Genomic DNA, 17500 nt, shown 5'->3' with positions numbered 1-17500 from the left:
CACAGGACAGAGATGACACAAGAGAACACCAGAACAAAAGACACACAACACATCACGATTTATAATCTCTATTCCATCATGCAACGTAAATAACTGACTGTAATGTTAAAAAAAAATCAAGGTGAAATGGGATGCTGGAACTGATTAATTAAATAACACTCATGCAAAGCTTTGTGTCAAACTAGATGAATATTCATTGGAATAAATACTTGATCAAAAGGAAAGAAAAAGAGAAAGATCACGGTTTAATGGGAACCATGACTTCTATATTATTAACTGAGCTTTATGACTTTGCCAATGCGATGGTGTAGCTGCATAAATACACTGCAGGGCTCAACAATTACGATGGCCTGAGGCCGGTGTGAGAGCTTCGGGGCAGTCGACGGGACTGTCACTTAACTTTTGGGTCATGTATTCTGTGATGCATTCAACATTATTCCTGCCAATTTTGCTGAAATACATCAAAAGTGTAAAGCGCTGTAGCTGTTAAAATTGAGAGTGATTTGTGAAAGTCTTAAGACACACCAGTTAGAATGTGTTGACGATTTCAAACAAATCACAGTATGCCATAATTTTCAAGTGTGTTTATGAATTTATAGCTGTCAATGGAGTTGTAATGGTATGTCTGTAAAATTTCTGCTATTATTGCTTTAAAATGTAATAAATAATAAAATGATTAATTATTTAATAAATTAATAATTTAACTTGTTTAATGCAAATATAAGACTTTACTATTAAAAGTTTGGGGTCAGTAAGATTTTTTAATATTTGTGAAAAGTCTCTTACGCGCACAAAGATGCATTTATTTTGGGTAAAAAAACTGCAATATTGTGAAATATTATTACAAATTAAAATAACTGTTTTCTATGTGAATATACTGTAAAATGAAATTTATTCTTATGATCAAAGCTGAATTTTCAGCATCATTACTCCAGTCTTCAGTGTCACATGATCTTCAGAAATCATTCTAATATGCTGATTTGCTGCTCAAGAAACATTTCTGATTATTATCAATGTTGAAAACAGTTGTGCTGCACAATATTTTTGTGGAAACTGTGATACATTTGATTTTTCAGGATTCTTTGATGAAGAGAAAGTTCAAAAGAACAGCATTTATTCGAAATAGGAATCTTTTGTAACATTATAAATGTCTTTCCTGTCACTTTTGATCAATTTAATGCATCCTATTTATTTAGTAAAAGAAATTAATGCTTGAAATATTGGAAATACAGTTAAAAATAATGGTAGGGCAAGTTCAAATCAGAACTACCGAAGGGGCCAGCAGAAAAAAGTAATTATTTTGATCCCTGCAATGCATCAGATACAGAATAGCTTGACTTGATAGTCATTTTCAGAGAGAGAGAGAGAGAGAGAGAGAGAGAGAGAAAAGAAATTCTAAGAAATCACAACTCTTTAAAAAAACAAACATGCAAACTGAAATACATGCTAGTTAGCAAAAAAGAAAAAAAAGTAACACATCATATCATGTACTAATACAACACGTCACATCCCTGTGTAATATATTGCATGTGTAGTTTCATCTAGGAAGGTTTGTGAGGTGTGTTAAAGATCCACACCCAGAGCTGTACCTCAAACAAACACATACAACATCTATACACACATACAATCACACAGCATGTTACAGGTCTCTCACAGAGTTCAGCTCTCCGTGAAACATACTGAGGATGAATAAGAAGACAGACAGCAAGAGTGTAATGAACAGGGTTAACATACCCAGACTGGAGTTTCCCCTGACTATAGTTATGCTTCTCTCATAGCCACTTGAGGGGATGGAGACGTGTTTGGCATCAGCCTCCATCGTGCTGTTCTGAGAGTGGGAATTTGTCTAGAACACAAACAGAGAAAGCATCATCAGGCATTTTTATTCAGTGAAATGGCCTATTTTCTTCGCATATGCGGGAAATGGAAAGCAAAAAGGATCTTTGGAGCTGCTAAGAGCCCTTTTAAACATCTGTCCTGGAGCAATGCTTAATTTCCAGTGCTGAGAGTGTTTATTTAGCACACAGGCATTCAGCTCTCGAGAAACATCCCAGGCGAGTCGGTGCCAGCGAATGTGTGACTGAATGACATTCACAGCAACAAGAACAATCCTCTGATGAGCAATTTCTTGCACTTTTTTTTTTTTTTTAAGTTGTCAACAGATGATGTCAGATACAGGCCTTGTTGTCAAGACAATCTTAATCTTCACTAACTTCTTCCAGATCCTCATCCAATGTATTTTACCCATTGTCCAAACTGACCTCTTGCTGAGGGCCAAATGTGAGTAAAAATGCATTTGGTAAGTAAAAACACTACTGTTCACAGGCAAGATTTTAAAAAAGTTTTTCAGCATTTAAACACAAGCCTCTTTTGTTTTTTACCGTAAATTTTACGGAATTTTTTTTACAGTGTAGGGCTGCATTTACTTAATCAAATACATTAAAAACAGCTATTATTGCTTATAGATGTAATCAATTATTAAATAGAAAGCTGAGTTTTCAGCATCATTACTACAGTCTTCAGTGTCACATGATTTTTCAGAAATCATTCTAATATGCTGATTTGATGTTTAAGAAACATGTTAAAAACAGTTGTGCTGCTTCATATTTTTGAGGAAACAGTGATGTATTTTTTCAGGATTCTTTGATGAATAGAAAGTACGGTTTTTATTTCAAATTGAAATATTTTGCAACATTATAAACAGTTTTACTGTAACTTTTGATTTGATTTTAACGCGCACTTGCGGATTAAGGTATAAAATAAATAAAATAAAAAAATCGTAGGATTCGTGAAATAACAACTAACAACTGTTTTTACAGCCTTTATTAATATAGGTTAATGCTGTTCTATAAATATACTATTGTTCATTTTTAATTCATGTTTGTTCATTAAAAATTAATTTATATAACTTGAAATGTTAAACATTAATTAGAAATTAACGTTAACCCAAATTAATAAATATAATAAAAGCATTGTCATGTCAGCTTTTGAATCTTACTGTAAAGCATTTCCAAGAATACTGATAGTTTATTATAAATAATGACTTTTTAGTTTACCTACATTTTATCCCTGCAGATCTCCGTGTGGCGACACACAAGTCGAATGACCTGCACTAATATGCAAGAAACAGGCAGCTTAATTATCCCATAAGGGGTCATATGATGCGATTTAAATTTTTCCTTTCTCGTTGGAGTGTTACAAGCTCTTGGTGCATAAAGAAGATCTGTAAAGTTGCAAAGACTAAAGTCTCAAATCCAAAGAGATATTCTTTATAAAAGTTAAGAGTCAGCCACACCTACCTAAAACGGCTCGTTCTAACACGCCCCCACATGTCTACGTCACGATGTGGGAAGATTTGCATAACGCCGCCCAAATGTTCACGCAAAGAAAGAAGGCGTAACTTTTATTCTCTCTGTAGTATTGTTGTTGCCACCGCTGCCATGCCATAATGTTCTTTTTAGCAGCATCATATGACCCCTTTAAGGGAAAAAACGGATTTTGTAATAAAAAATACTGCAAAATGAATGATATACTACAAACAATTTGTTCACCATTAAAAAGTTAAAAACAGTCAATAACAAAACAAATGTGTTCTCAACAAGCCAATCAAGCGGACGAGTGCTGTACACACTGGAGTAAACCAAAACCCTCATGTGAATAAGAGATGATGTCACACAAATCCTGTCAACAAATATCCTTCCCAGTTAAACCCCGACAGCTAGAATGACCACACTAAATTAGGTCAGTGGAAAAAAAAAAAAACACTTTCTCTTTGGCCTACTAACTGCTTGAGTGCAACTAGTTAAAAACAACCACTGTTTGCAAAATCAGCTGCTGCACGACACCACCAAAGATTATCATTTTGAAACAGGAAATCTAAACTTTAGACTGTGCTGTAAACAACCAACAGAGTTTATGCATTATGAGTCCTTGAAAAGCAGTCGGTTCATGTAGCTCAGATGTTACTGTTACTAAACAGATCCCATTAGTATTATAGCAGCTAAAGCAATGTAAAGCCTTACCTGCAAAGTGCCGTGCTGGTTGTAATGTTCGGAGTGGCCGCTGACGGTTACATCAGCTCCTGCGTCCTGAGTCTCATTCTCCTGTCAATGACAAAGCTGTATTAAATCTCTTACTCGAAACCCTTGTCCTACTCCTCTCTCACTCGATGGACTCTTAACTTCACAAAGAAGTTCCCAGGACTAGCTAAAGCGGATTTCAGAGCCGTGGGACGCATAAAAACAAACGCACTACTTGTTTTAGGAGGCTGGTGTTAGAATTCAAGAGACATTAATTATTAAAAGATTCCAGTAACCAGAGACTCATGAGCCACAGTTACTGAGTTCACAACAAAGACCACCATCAGACTGAAGCAGATCTACACTAATAATAACAGAGCTCAGGCCAAAAACACTGAACTGACTTGGAATGTACAAGATGACACAGGCAATGCAATGACATCTCAGTCTAAACAATACATAATAGTGTGCTATGAGCATGTTGAATCTGGGAAATTAAACAATAAAACAAACACAATTTTAATTGTCTGCTATCAATGCCCACCAGTGCATACACATGCATTGAAGGAAAATTCTGTCATGCTTGCTTTAATTTTCTTGAACAATGAACAAAAGTAATTTCTGCCAAATCTCAAATCACCATTCATTCTATGGTGGAGGTGATGATGGAAATGATTTCTTAAATATTTTTAGAATAAAATGGCTGAATCGTTTGTCTTGCGAAGGGGAATTTCATTTTAACTGTATGTATTCTAAACACACACAAATAAATACAATTTCATATTTTTGCAGTAATCACAGCTTGAGTGGAAAAATAACAAAGAAATTTTTTGATCTCAAGTTAGAATATTTAACTTGTTTTTCTTCACATACAAATACATTTACTTATACAATATATATATATAAGTATATATTATATAAGTATACAATAAAAATATACTAAAAGTAAACTAACTTTCTAACTATTATAGTATATATTATTATGGTTGTTATAAAACTAGCATTATTATTATAAACCTGTTATGGTAAAATTGTAGGCTGTGATGGACATGCCTCACAAATGAGTTACAGATATATTGTTTGTAAAAAGAAAATCACAAAAATCACACAATACATATTAAATACTTATTTAATATTGTATTCCACTTTTTTGTGATCAGTGTTTTAAAAAACCAATAATGTCTCAAATCTATAATCATACACTGCAAGTGTTTGCATTCATATTTTTAAAGTATAAAGTAATTTAAGTATGGAATTAAGTAAAACTACTTAACTAAGTTATGTAAAATGAACAATAAGGATAAGTACGTTTAACTTAGTTAGAGTTTATTGAGTACTTTCTACTTAGTTTACTCTGCAATACAGTACATTTGACTCAGTCTTTGTTTGTAAATTTTACTCAAACAATGTAACACTGAATGAAGCCATGCTATTAAAGCATTAAAGTTCACTTCTAAACATTTAAGTAGTTAATGAGGTACCTAACCAAACACAAAGACGTCAATACACAATGAGTATGAATGGGTCATTTTGAGTAGAAGGTGTCACAAGTTACTAAACCAAACAACAAAAGCAACCATAACACAGTGTAAATACAACTTGAAAACAGTGAAAAATACAAGAAGTAATTATTCATGCCCCAGTGCATGATGGGAACACCAGTATCAGAAAGATGAGTAGGTTTTACTTAATTTTATAACTTTAATATTTAAAGAATCCTCGTAAACAGTATTAATTAGAGTATTAATATAGAATTCTGAACTAAATTAATGTAGAAATTACATTTGTTTTTCTGTAGTATGTACTTCACCACACAATCATTTCTATCAGTGTATTAAAAACAACAACAACAGTAATATATTTCTTTGTATTGATGGATTTGCATGTAATTTGTCTGGGTGAAAGGCTTTTGAAAAATAGCAAAAATACATGATATGGATATGGTCAAATGTTTCCGAGAATAATGAAACCCCTTTGACATTAAAGTGCCTGCAGTTGAAGAAACTGTAGTTTAATATACTTAAGCAGTCGGAGCAGCAATTAGTCACAGATAATTGATATTCATGCTTATCATTCTGCAGATTATACACGTTCTATCAGTGTATTAAAAACAACAACAACAGTAATATATTTCTTTGTATTGATGGATTTGCATGTAATTTGTCTGGGTGAAAGGCTTTTGAAAAATAGCAAAAATACATGATATGGATATGGTCAAATGTTTCCGAGAATAATGAAACCCCTTTGACATTAAAGTGCCTGCAGTTGAAGAAACTGTAGTTTAATATACTTAAGCAGTCAAAGCAGCAATTAGTCACAGATAATTGATATTCATGCTTATCATTCTGCAGATTATACACGTCAAAGTGGTGCACATTGAATTCTCTTAAACAAAACTTCCTTGATATTCCACGATGACTTGGATGACTCAGAACCTATATAATATCTCAGATTCTAGATTTCTCCTACACTGCTCAAGGTTACAGTTGTTGCTGTCTGTCTTGTGAATGGAGCTGATTGTGAAGCGAATAGAGAAACTTACCGTTAAGGGTTTGGTGACTCCGATGCGTACGATGCCCAAAGCAGTGCTCTTCAGGACGCGAACGGCCTGATCCAGACTCGCGTGGCTCAAGTCAGTCCCGTTCACGAACATCAGCCGGTCGCCTGGCAACAAGCGGCCATCTCTTTCTGCCAAACCGCCTGCTACAAGAGAGCGGATCACTATCACAGTATGCCCTGGGTTCATGGGGTCCTGAGAGAGTTTCAGCAAGTGACAGCGCAAGAGAGAAAGAGAAGAGTAGTCTTAAATTAGGAGACTCTGCTGCCATGTTATAGAAGGATTTCAAACCAACTGGGACTCCCCAAACCAAGTCATGTGGAGCTCATACTCTGCTGCTCTCTTGTTGTTTTAGTACCGGCACACACACACACACACACCTGGTAGTCTAGTATACTGAATCCCAGACCAGAATCGCCTTTCTGCAGCTCATAAACTTGAATCTCGTTCTCCCACATGGCCTGATGGGAAAGCATAGGAGCCTCTGTCCTCCATTCATCCTCTCTGCGTGCAGACGAGTTTTGCTCGGCCTGTGAGAAAAAGTGGACAAGTCAAGTATTATTTTGCAGAAAAAAATGAGTGGAATCATGTTTACTCATTTGAAAAAGGACAAAAGTATTAGCATTAATTCATTTCGTATACTTCAATTTATTACATGTGAATTCTTTATTCTGATTCGGCATTCTGCAGTCAGTACCATTTTATGCTACTTCAGCAATGTTTTTTTGGGGGTCATTTTTGGAGCTTGACTCATAAAAGATTAGCAAAAGTAAATTTTTATAATTTTTGTCCTTTTGTGTTACACAGAAGAAAAAGAGTAATATGAGTTTGAAACGACATGTGGGTGGGTAAATATCTTTGTTAAAAAGAAGTCCACTTTAGCATAGTTTTAAAAAGAGTACTTACTACCTAAATAATATACTTGAGAAGAATATAATTTTATAACTAAATGTAGTTTTCGGATCCATAATTGCATGATAATTGCAATTGATTGTAAATAAAAAATGATTCTAATTTGCATTTATATTAAATGCAGTTAGCTGAACTTTAGAGTGCTTATTGCTACTTTTAAGTAGGACTTACGTACATCTTTAAATGTAATTTCATAGTCTGAAATATGATTAAAGTGTACTGCCGAATGCACTAGAACGCATTTAAGGTAAATATACTTTAATGTCATTTCTATTGAAGCTTGTATGTAATTTATTTAAATATATTTGTAATTACACATTTGTAACAATGAAAGTCCAATTTAGTGCATGTAAAATATAATAACATATAAGATTGTAATCAAGTATGTTACATGTGCTTTAGTATGTTAGTCAATAAGTGTACTTCTTTAACGCATGACAAAAGATTATTAAAACATAATGACTTAAATTGCACTTTAAACTATCAATTTGACATTATAACAAAGTGCACTTTTTAAAAGTGTACTTAAGTGTGTTAAGAAACATTATAATGAAAGAATATTCCCCTTAAGTACACTCCAAGTGCACACTGAATACACTTCTAATAATGAGGGTAGTGCTTTGTACAAACATTTAAACTTTCGTTTTATTTGTAATGATGCACAGACACACACGGGAAACCTTTTCATTAAATTCTGCTAGTAGCTCCTTGAGGGTGAGTTGTACATCGTCACCATCATCATCATCTTCATCACTGGCTGTGGGTGGGACGAGACGACTGCAAACCACACAAACATTCACGGCAAGTTCCTTCAGCAAGCTCACAACTTCCTTGTGTGTCTCACCAATCAGAGAGAAGCCGTTCACCTACAAACAGAAAAAACACATCAACTCGCTTGCTCTGCTGAAACGATCCTCTGGGCTTTTCTACTGACAGGAAGGGCTATTTTTAAGTAGCTGTCGTGATTGATATTCATGTGCAGTCAGCACTGAATGAAGTGCTATGCATAAAAAACAGAATGCAGAAAGAAAGATGAGCGCGTTCGGTTATTATGCATGCATTTGTTAGCAGGGTTTATGATAAGGGATTAAAACGTCGTAATCTATAAACAACAACAGTATTATCTGTGTGTAATGCTTGTTTGACTTTGAAGTATAACCAAATATAATTTCCATTAGCTTTTTTAGGTAAATAAATTCTAATGTTTGTGTTTGTAAGGATATGCGAGATAATCTACATGAGTATGTGGACAGCCCTTTTTAATTATAATATGAAGTGAACCTCTAGCAGTTCGTCTCCAGGATGAACGATTCCCGTCTGACCGATCGGACCTTCTGGCAGTATAGAGCAGATATAGTGATGACCTTCCTTAGCCTCCAAACTCACACCAAGACCACTGCTCTCAGTCAATTTCTGTACCAAGTCCACCTGTACACACACACACACACACACACACACACATAGTAAATATAAATGCATTTGCATATAAATATATTGATATACAAATATACAGTAGACATGCGCATACATCAAAAACAGGCATATAAAGAGACACATACTGAATGTAAACATATGCTGACACACACACACACTCACAAATCTCTGCCATGGAAAATAACTGCTAGCTAAACAGGAGAGAATGCAGATGAGACGCACCATGACTTCATATTGAGGACCCAGTTTGCTTTGCCACTTCTCCTTCAATATTTCCTCTTCATCAGACAGTTTGCAAACTAAAACAAAATTTCACGTCACACAGCTCATAAATAAATGACAACATGACTGAGGAGAATCGACTACAAAAGACAATGCATGTTTTCATAGTTACACAGTGATAGAGTCAGGATTTAAATATCTACTGTATGTTACAAATCATCAAGCAAACTAAAGAAACCTTAAAGGAATATTCTGGGTTATTTACAGCTCAATGGACAGTATTTGAGACACGATGTTGATTACCATTGACTGGACATTCGGGAAAGAAACTGCAAATGTAAATAATAAAATGCTAACAATGTAATGGAGTACAGTTAGGATGGGAAAATAAATAGGATTATTAACTTTTAAAAGGATAAACTTTAAAAAAAATAAAATGCTTGTCATATTTTGATGTCAAATGAATACAGTATTTTGGCATTAAAGCATTTATCTGTTGCTGATGCTGATTTGACAGCTGTCGAAATGTACAAAAACTATTCAAGGTAAAAGACTACATTAAACACAAGTTAAAGGAATAGTTCACCCAAAAATGAAAATTTGCTCACCCTCAGACCATCCAAAATGTAGATGTGTTCGTTTCTCCATCGGAACAGATTTAGCATTGCATCACTTGCTCACCAATGGATCCTCTGCAGTGAATGGGTGCCGTCAGAATGAGAGTCCAAACAGCTGATAAAAACATCACAATTATCCACAAGTAATCCACACCACTCCAGTCAACCAGTTAATGTCTTGTGAAGTCAAAAATTGCATGTTTGTAACTTTAAACCATCGGTTTTGGCCAAAATATTAGTCCATAATAACGCTTGCTCCAGTGAAAAAGTCCATCTCCTGTTGTCCTTCACATTAAAATCCACCTACATATTTGTTTAGAACTGTTTTTGCCTGTAAACGGTGCTTGTTCTGTGCATATTTCTCTCCTGATTCAGACCAGACAACTTTTTCACAGGAGAAAGCAATATTATGGATAGAGGACTCATATATTAGCTGGAAACAACAGTTTGAAGTTAAAAAACATCTTAATGATGGATTTGTTTATTACAAACCTGCATATTTTCACTTCACAAGATGTTAACTGGTTGACTGGAGTGGTGTGGATTACTTGTGGATTATTGTGATGTTTTTATCAGCTGTTTGGACTCTTATTCTGACGGCACCCATTCACTGCAGAGCATCCATTGCTGAGCAAGTGTTGTAATGATTCATTTCTGATAAATTAAAATTATCTTCAAGCAATGCTTAAATCACAATTATATCAGTATATTATAGTAGATGTTTTACTCGTACACTAACAAACCTGAGGAACTAGTCAAAATGAGTGACTGTGATAATCAATTAGTCTATAGACATTGAACTGTAAATGTGCTAGAACACAATGTTTTCTGTTCTTACATGAAGACTGGTTTCTGTTCTCCATGTTGGACTCTAAATAACAGCTTCGCGTTGACTCAACTGAGGTCACAGAAAGAACAAACAGAAACAGAAGCAGTTATTAGAATCAAAGTAGGGTCAAAGAGTTACTAAGACTTCACACAGAGAACAGGCCAAAGTGAAACAGAGCTCATGAATCAAACACAGTGTGAATGAGTGTAAATAAACCAAAGTGACAAGAGTTTCACTAACTGCACTCTCTGTTGAAGTTGAGGTCCCGGCGTTCAGTGTAGAAAACTTTCCCCGGGGGCAGGACTGGCTTTGGCTCTGGCAGACACGGAGGCAGCGGAGGGGGAAGGAGCCCCAGAAGGGTTGAGGGTCTCTGAGAGATTGTGGACGTTGTGGGGGTTGCCTGTGTTCCAGATGGTGAGCCCTTTCTCTGAAGAGAGATCTCCACTTGTTGGCCAGTCGTGTGCAGAATCTTCTCCGCTTTCTGTTTCTGACCATCCACCTAAAAACACCCCCCCCAAATAGTTATTTAACAATTAAATAATAGGTCTATATTAATAAAACTTATAATAATATGATTCATGTTCAGATATTTGTCTTTTATTTATTTTTTCCAAACAACTTCAATGAAAAGAGTCCTAGAATGTGAAGGTTAAGTTCTCATGTATTATTCAAACCAAAGAAGTGTGAAACCTGTAATTTGTCACTCAAAAATATTATTCCCAGTTATTGTAGTCAAGGTTATTGCTGGCTCAACCCTCATGTTCTTCAGCTTTAAGCTCATAATTTCCTATCTTTTAATAAGTACCTCTGACCCAATCAAAACCCAGAAGTCAGATATTACTGTATCTTTAAAGATGAGCAATACCACTTATTTTCTGTTCAATCCAATATCACGTTCTATAGGAGCCAATAATGCAGACACAGTACATTAAATGGAAAATATTTGCGATTTTTTAAGGATAAAACGAGGATTTGATCATTTAATGGGTCTAAACGGCTAATGATCAGGCTTCTGTGTTAGTATATCATTAATAACAATTATAGAACATGATCATAACTGATTTTTCACTAAAAACTCATTATAATATAACATTATAACTATTATAGTGTCACATTTAGCTTCATCTTTATTTAGTGTGAAATAGCACCAGATGATGTCTGTGCTTGTGTCTTTCAGGATTTCTGTGTGTTAAGATAAATAGTTCCAAAGCTTAACAACCGTATGGTAACACAGTTCATTTTTTCACTTCAAAGCTTATGTTGCGCATTGATTTTCATGCTAAATAACTCTTGCTACAACATCAATACTGAAAATACGATTTGCCCATCCCCAGACACGTTATCCCGCTGTTTTACCACAAAGCAAGCATGCATTTTTCAGAAATGTTCCTAGTATACACTGTATTGTTTGTGGTCATTTTGACCCTGGCAAAAAATACAATAAAATAAATGACACTAAAAATCTGACAGAAGTGTATTTCCTCAGTGTGTACAACAGAATCTCATCATGTGAAAAGTCATTATATTATTTAATGTTTCATATCTGAGGTCTCTAAAACTCCAAACACAATGAATGCAAAACTTTCCATCGTTTGAAGTGTGTTATGAAGCAAGCTGAAAATCTCTTTAAAATAAGCTCTCATTAGAAAAGTCATGAAGTATTAACCTGATACTTCAATGTTAAGAGCTTTTTCAAGCCTGGGGTCTCTGAAACCCAAACAGAACACGAGGGTTGGACTGACGACACATTTACACAAATGCAAACACAAAACAAGCAACAATGTAGTTAATCATACATAGCACTACTAAAACAAACGCTACAATGTAAACGTGCTTCCCACGCACACACACAAACACAACAGAAGCAACAACAGGATTAATAATTGCTATAACATCATTTTAATCTGAAACCACTGAAAATGAATAAAGAAGCAATAAATTGCTTAAAAGCATTAGAACTACTGTTTAACTTTACATGCACACACAAGGAAGGTAAACAAATGTAATTCTCGAAAGATGTAACAAAATAAAGGTCTGTGATTTGGACTCACAGCAATAATGTGATCTCCGGTGTGAATTTGTCCATCCTGATTCACTGCATTTCCTTTCAGTATGCTCTTTATTTCAAACCCGCTGGACTCTAAAACACCCAATATTCATTTAATGTTTCACGTTTAACATTCTTAGACTGAATGGGAAAATAATCTGAAAGAAAACAGTAAGAAATCATACCTTTGTCCAGGTTATCCAGAGATTTGGAGATGTTGATGCCTAAACCGTTCTTGTTGTTTCTGAATCTGACACTGAACTCTGTTTCCCTTTTCTCTACTAATCCCTGCAGAGGGATAATGCTTTGTTTATTATTGGCTCACCAAATTTTAACTTTTTTGTATCTTAAAAGACATAATACGCTGTATTATGTCTTTTAAGATACAAAAAAGTAAAAATTTATGATTATAATACGTAATCAAGATAAAGAACTTAGAAAGTGTGAATAAATGTAAAATTTGACAACAAACACTATATCTCTTTGCATTACATTGACTCTCTCACTTAACCACAAACTCCTTGTGTGTTAATGTCAATGTCGATCAATGTTTGTTGTAATTTTATCACAATAACTGAGTGTGTTTAAGGAATAGTTTTAATTCAATTTGTTTTAAATGTACATTTAGTCATGTTTCACCTTCAGTTCATTCCAAACCTGTATGATAATTAAAAAGATAATTTAGGCTATTATATTTTTATATTTATCGTCTGCCATAATATCGTAATTGTTGTTTTAACGACGTGTGAGCTGCCATTATCGAGTATGTATGAGTATATGCAAAAAAACAAACAAAAACATGTCTTGACAGTCCACAAGCATTCACTGCATGATGAAGCATTTTTAGAATGCAGTTAGAATGACCCTATAATTCAAGTTATGGAAGAAAAAAATCAAAATGTTTTTTAATATATATATATATATATATATATATATAATATAGTTGAGTAATATCACACAAGCAAGAGTGCCGTTTTCCCAAATATCAGCACGTGAGCACGATCGCAAATGTTGTATTGCAATTACACAACAGCTCGACAAACTACACAAAATTGTCTTCAATCAAAGTCACATCAGAACATGTGTGTGTCTCTGAGCAACACTGCGGTGCTTTGTTCCTGAATTAATCTGTTTTTGAATGAATCATTTGAGTCAATGATTCAATGATCCATTCATAAAGACAGTCACTTGCTTTATTTCTAAATGAATCAGATGTTTTGAACAAATCGTTTGAATGAATGATTCAATGAATCACTCATTAAGACAGGGACTTGCTGCCACCTACTGGCGGTTTTAGTGTCATATTTATTTTTTCATGACAGGCCTAAACCGAGATGGTACTCACTGCAGAACACAAGTTCCAGGGGGCGTGGTTGGATCCAGATCCAACTCCTCCCACCTTACATATACCTAAACCTACCCGTCTCCACCCCCTGATCCCTAAACCCACCCATCTCCACCCCTAAACCTACCAATCACCACCCCCTGGATCTTGTGTTCTGCAGTGAGGGGCTACTGCCTAAACCAGCCAAAGTACCAGCACAAAAACACACTCAGAAAAATATTGTTTAATTATCATTATCGAAAAAAATCCCCAAAAATATCAAGATATCATTTTTTTGTCAATATCGCACACCCCTAATATGAACACACACACACACACAAACACAAACACACACACACACACATTTAGGATCAGAAGCATTTTGCACCTGTTTCTTCTGAGTGTCCTGTTGCTGGGCGACGGAAGGTGAGAGGTCACCATCAGTGGTTTCCCTGGCTATGATAAGTCTCACACGGGAACCAGCAAGACGGAGCTCACGTGCCACTTCCTCACTGCCCATGGTGGTCACGTCCACACCGCCGATTCTGAGGAGAAGATCGCCACTACGCAATCTCCCGTCCTGTGTGCACACGTCAAGGCATTTGCCACTCTTCTTAATTTGAATCAGTTTGTATAATTCAAAAACATAATAATAATTGAAATGACAGTGAACCCATGATGATTCTCTCATACCCTTCCAGCTACACCATCAGGTAGGATGGTTTTTACCATGGTGCCAGTACTCCTCCCTCCAACGATGCCGAAGCCCAGACCCGATCCGTCATTCTGCAGCTCAATATGATGAATTTGTCGAGGCTGTGGAATCAAATTCAACGAGTGGAATAAGCCTAATTACAATGCAAGAGAGACTGGGGCTAGTTGTCACACTTACTACAGTGAATATTTCTCAGGGTACGTTTATTTTTAAAATGTCAAAAATAGTCAAAAAATGAAACAAATCTTTTCATGAAACAGCAAAAATTGTACAAAATACCATAACAATGTTGTGGCAAACAAATACTGTAAAATGCTGGATGTGTTAAAGCATCTGGGAATATATATATATATATTGAAAAGAAAGTTCAAATTTATTTGAAATAGAAATGTTTTGTAACATTATAAATGTCTTGTTACTTTTCAATTTCTTTTACGATCAATTTTACTAATCCCCAAATTTGTATTGGATTTTTACATCACTTGTTTTTTAAATTTAAATGTTTATTATTTAAAAAAAGAAAAAAAGATCATGTTTCCTGAATTTTGTTTATACACAATGTGATTAAAGTGTAATAACCAGTGATTTGAGATTTAAAAAAAGGCTAAAACTAAAGTGCACAAGGATCAGTAAAGGTAAACACCAAAAAAATTGAATTTTTTCTCCACCAAAAAATTATTTTCCTAGATCTTTGAACCCCATTTATACACTACTATTCAAATGTTTTAGGGTAAGTACGTTTTTCCAAAGAAATTCATACTTTTATTTAGTATTAAGAATGCATTAAATTGATCAAAAGTGACAGTAAAGACACTGAACACTGAAGGCAGGAGTAATGGCTGTAAATATATTTCATAATATTACCGTTTTTACCATATTATTGATCAAATAAATGCAGCCTTGGTGAGCATGAGAGACTTCGTCTGACCAACCCCATTCTTCTGAACAGTGGTGTATTATAATAGTCTTGCTAATAGGAGAAGGCTCAATTTTATCGCCACCATTACCAGGAAATCCTCTGCTTTCTTTCACTCTGCTTTCACAACAACCACCAAACCTAAAACCTCACATAAAAAGCTAATGTATAACATTTAAAATGTTAGATGTACTGCACTTGTGGTAATGTAATCAAATGTCTGTGGATCAATATCAGATTTAAGCTGCATGGTAAAGTGGGGCAGCTATACCGCATAAGACATTACAGTATAAGATATGAGGCAAAATATGAGCTCGGAGACACTTCAGGGGCACATTACAAAGTCCATTTTACACATTTTTACAAGTATATTTTGGGAACTTTAAGAGATGTAGGCTAATGAATATAAAAATAAAGTTTTTTTAAGGAGACTTACACTGAATTCAAGATAAAGGCCAGAGATTTTTGGAAAGAGCATAAAAAGCTAATGTATAACATTTAAAATGTTAGATGTACTGCACTTGTGGTAATGTAATCAAATGTCTGTGGATCAATATCAGATTTAAGCTGCATGGTAAAGTGGGGCAGCTATACCGCATAAGACATTATTACAGTATAAGATATGAGGCAAAATATGAGCTCGGAGACACTTCAGGGGCACATTACAAAGTCCATTTTACACATTTTTACAAGTATATTTTGGGAACTTTAAGAGATGTAGGCTAATGAATATAAAAATAAAGTTTTTTAAGGAGACTTACACTGAATTCATGATAAAGGCCAGAGATTTTTGGGAAGAGTGTGGCTCACCTGTGGGGGGCTAAATGATGGGGCTGGTTCCCTGGCTATAATTAAGGTTACCACAGAAGCAGCTTCCAGAAGAACCTGGACAGCTTGTTCCTGTGTTACAGAAGATTCAAACAGCTTGCCATTCACTGCTAGAATCTGATCACCCTCATGCAGACGTCCATCACTAAGTAAAGAATGGTTTCAAATCAATTTATGCACTTGTCCAGAATAACACGCTTTAATCAATTAAGTTTTGCTACATCATACTTAAATCCTTGTCAGTTTATACCTGTGTGCTACAGAGTCCGGCTGGATCTTCTGTATGAAGATACCAAGACCTCCACAGCCTTCATTCTCCATTCCAACAATGCTGATGCCTAAAGCACTTTCACCCTTCTCCAGGTCAAAACTAAGCACAGACCGACCCTGAAAGAGCAGTAAATACATGAGATAAGAAAGAATGGATTCAAACTGTTGGTTTTAGGACATGTAGTTCTGAAATGACAGTATTTCTGAAAGCTTGCATGATCAGTATGTTACAGGACATGTATCTCAGTTTGTTTAAAGGTCTTGGTATGGTGGTACCTGGGCCATGGACTGCAGCAGTGAAATGTCCTCTGTGATGCAAGGGCCAAAAGTCGCATGATTGGAGGATCGACATCGGTCATTGCGCTGCTGGGCTGAGAGGTAGGAGTCTCTGTACCTCAGAGTGCATGAGGGGTGGGATGTGCTCACAACATCTGCATCATCACTCAATGACTGAGAAGGAGGCATTCTGGGAAAAACCTGTACAAACACACAGCTAGAGTAATGTAGGTAGCTGGGTTGCACTAGCCGTTTGTAAGGCCTCACTGGGATGTTAAAGACAAGATTTAGTTTTAGCCCTTTATTTACGGTAATCCCATGTCACTATCAACAGTGATAATAGAGTATAAACACAACACAAAACAGGGAACAACAGATAAAAATGATCATAAATAGTTTTTTTAGGTTTAAACAATAAACATTTACATTTAAAAAACAATGTTGCGGTCAGTAAAATAGATCAAAAGTAACAGCTATACAAAAGACATATATAATGTCACAAAAGACTTCTATTGGACACAAATGCCTTTCTAT

The 17500-nt window shown here is 35.2% G+C and overlaps 1 protein-coding gene across 4 annotated transcripts in view; it reads right to left on the bottom strand.

Moving 5' to 3' along the window:
• Positions 1 to 17500, bottom strand: part of LOC107757600 (multiple PDZ domain protein-like) — a 41225-nt gene that overhangs the window by 19321 nt on the left and 4404 nt on the right. For 3 of the 4 annotated variants that reach the window (XM_016575117.1, XM_016575119.1, XM_016575118.1), the window contains exons 4-19: positions 16967 to 17167; positions 16671 to 16807; positions 16403 to 16565; positions 14655 to 14777; positions 14350 to 14541; positions 12823 to 12925; positions 12642 to 12730; positions 10831 to 11089; positions 10600 to 10659; positions 9145 to 9221; positions 8770 to 8916; positions 8169 to 8354; positions 6957 to 7106; positions 6562 to 6771; positions 4023 to 4103; positions 1735 to 1846 (exon numbers count right to left, since the gene is read on the bottom strand). In XM_016575117.1, coding sequence (XP_016430603.1) covers positions 1735 to 1846; positions 4023 to 4103; positions 6562 to 6771; positions 6957 to 7106; positions 8169 to 8354; positions 8770 to 8916; positions 9145 to 9221; positions 10600 to 10659; positions 10831 to 11089; positions 12642 to 12730; positions 12823 to 12925; positions 14350 to 14541; positions 14655 to 14777; positions 16403 to 16565; positions 16671 to 16807; positions 16967 to 17167 — 2290 coding nt within the window. The remainder of the gene's footprint in view (positions 1 to 1734; positions 1847 to 4022; positions 4104 to 6561; positions 6772 to 6956; positions 7107 to 8168; positions 8355 to 8769; positions 8917 to 9144; positions 9222 to 10599; positions 10660 to 10830; positions 11090 to 12641; positions 12731 to 12822; positions 12926 to 14349; positions 14542 to 14654; positions 14778 to 16402; positions 16566 to 16670; positions 16808 to 16966; positions 17168 to 17500) is intronic. The other variant, XM_016575120.1, reaches the window with a different exon arrangement.

This window comes from Sinocyclocheilus rhinocerous, unplaced genomic scaffold, assembly GCF_001515625.1.
Source record: "Sinocyclocheilus rhinocerous isolate Xijiao unplaced genomic scaffold, SAMN03320098_v1.1 scaffold323, whole genome shotgun sequence".
NCBI lineage: Eukaryota > Metazoa > Chordata > Actinopteri > Cypriniformes > Cyprinidae > Sinocyclocheilus > Sinocyclocheilus rhinocerous.
This window is presented reverse-complemented; position numbering and strand designations above follow the sequence as displayed.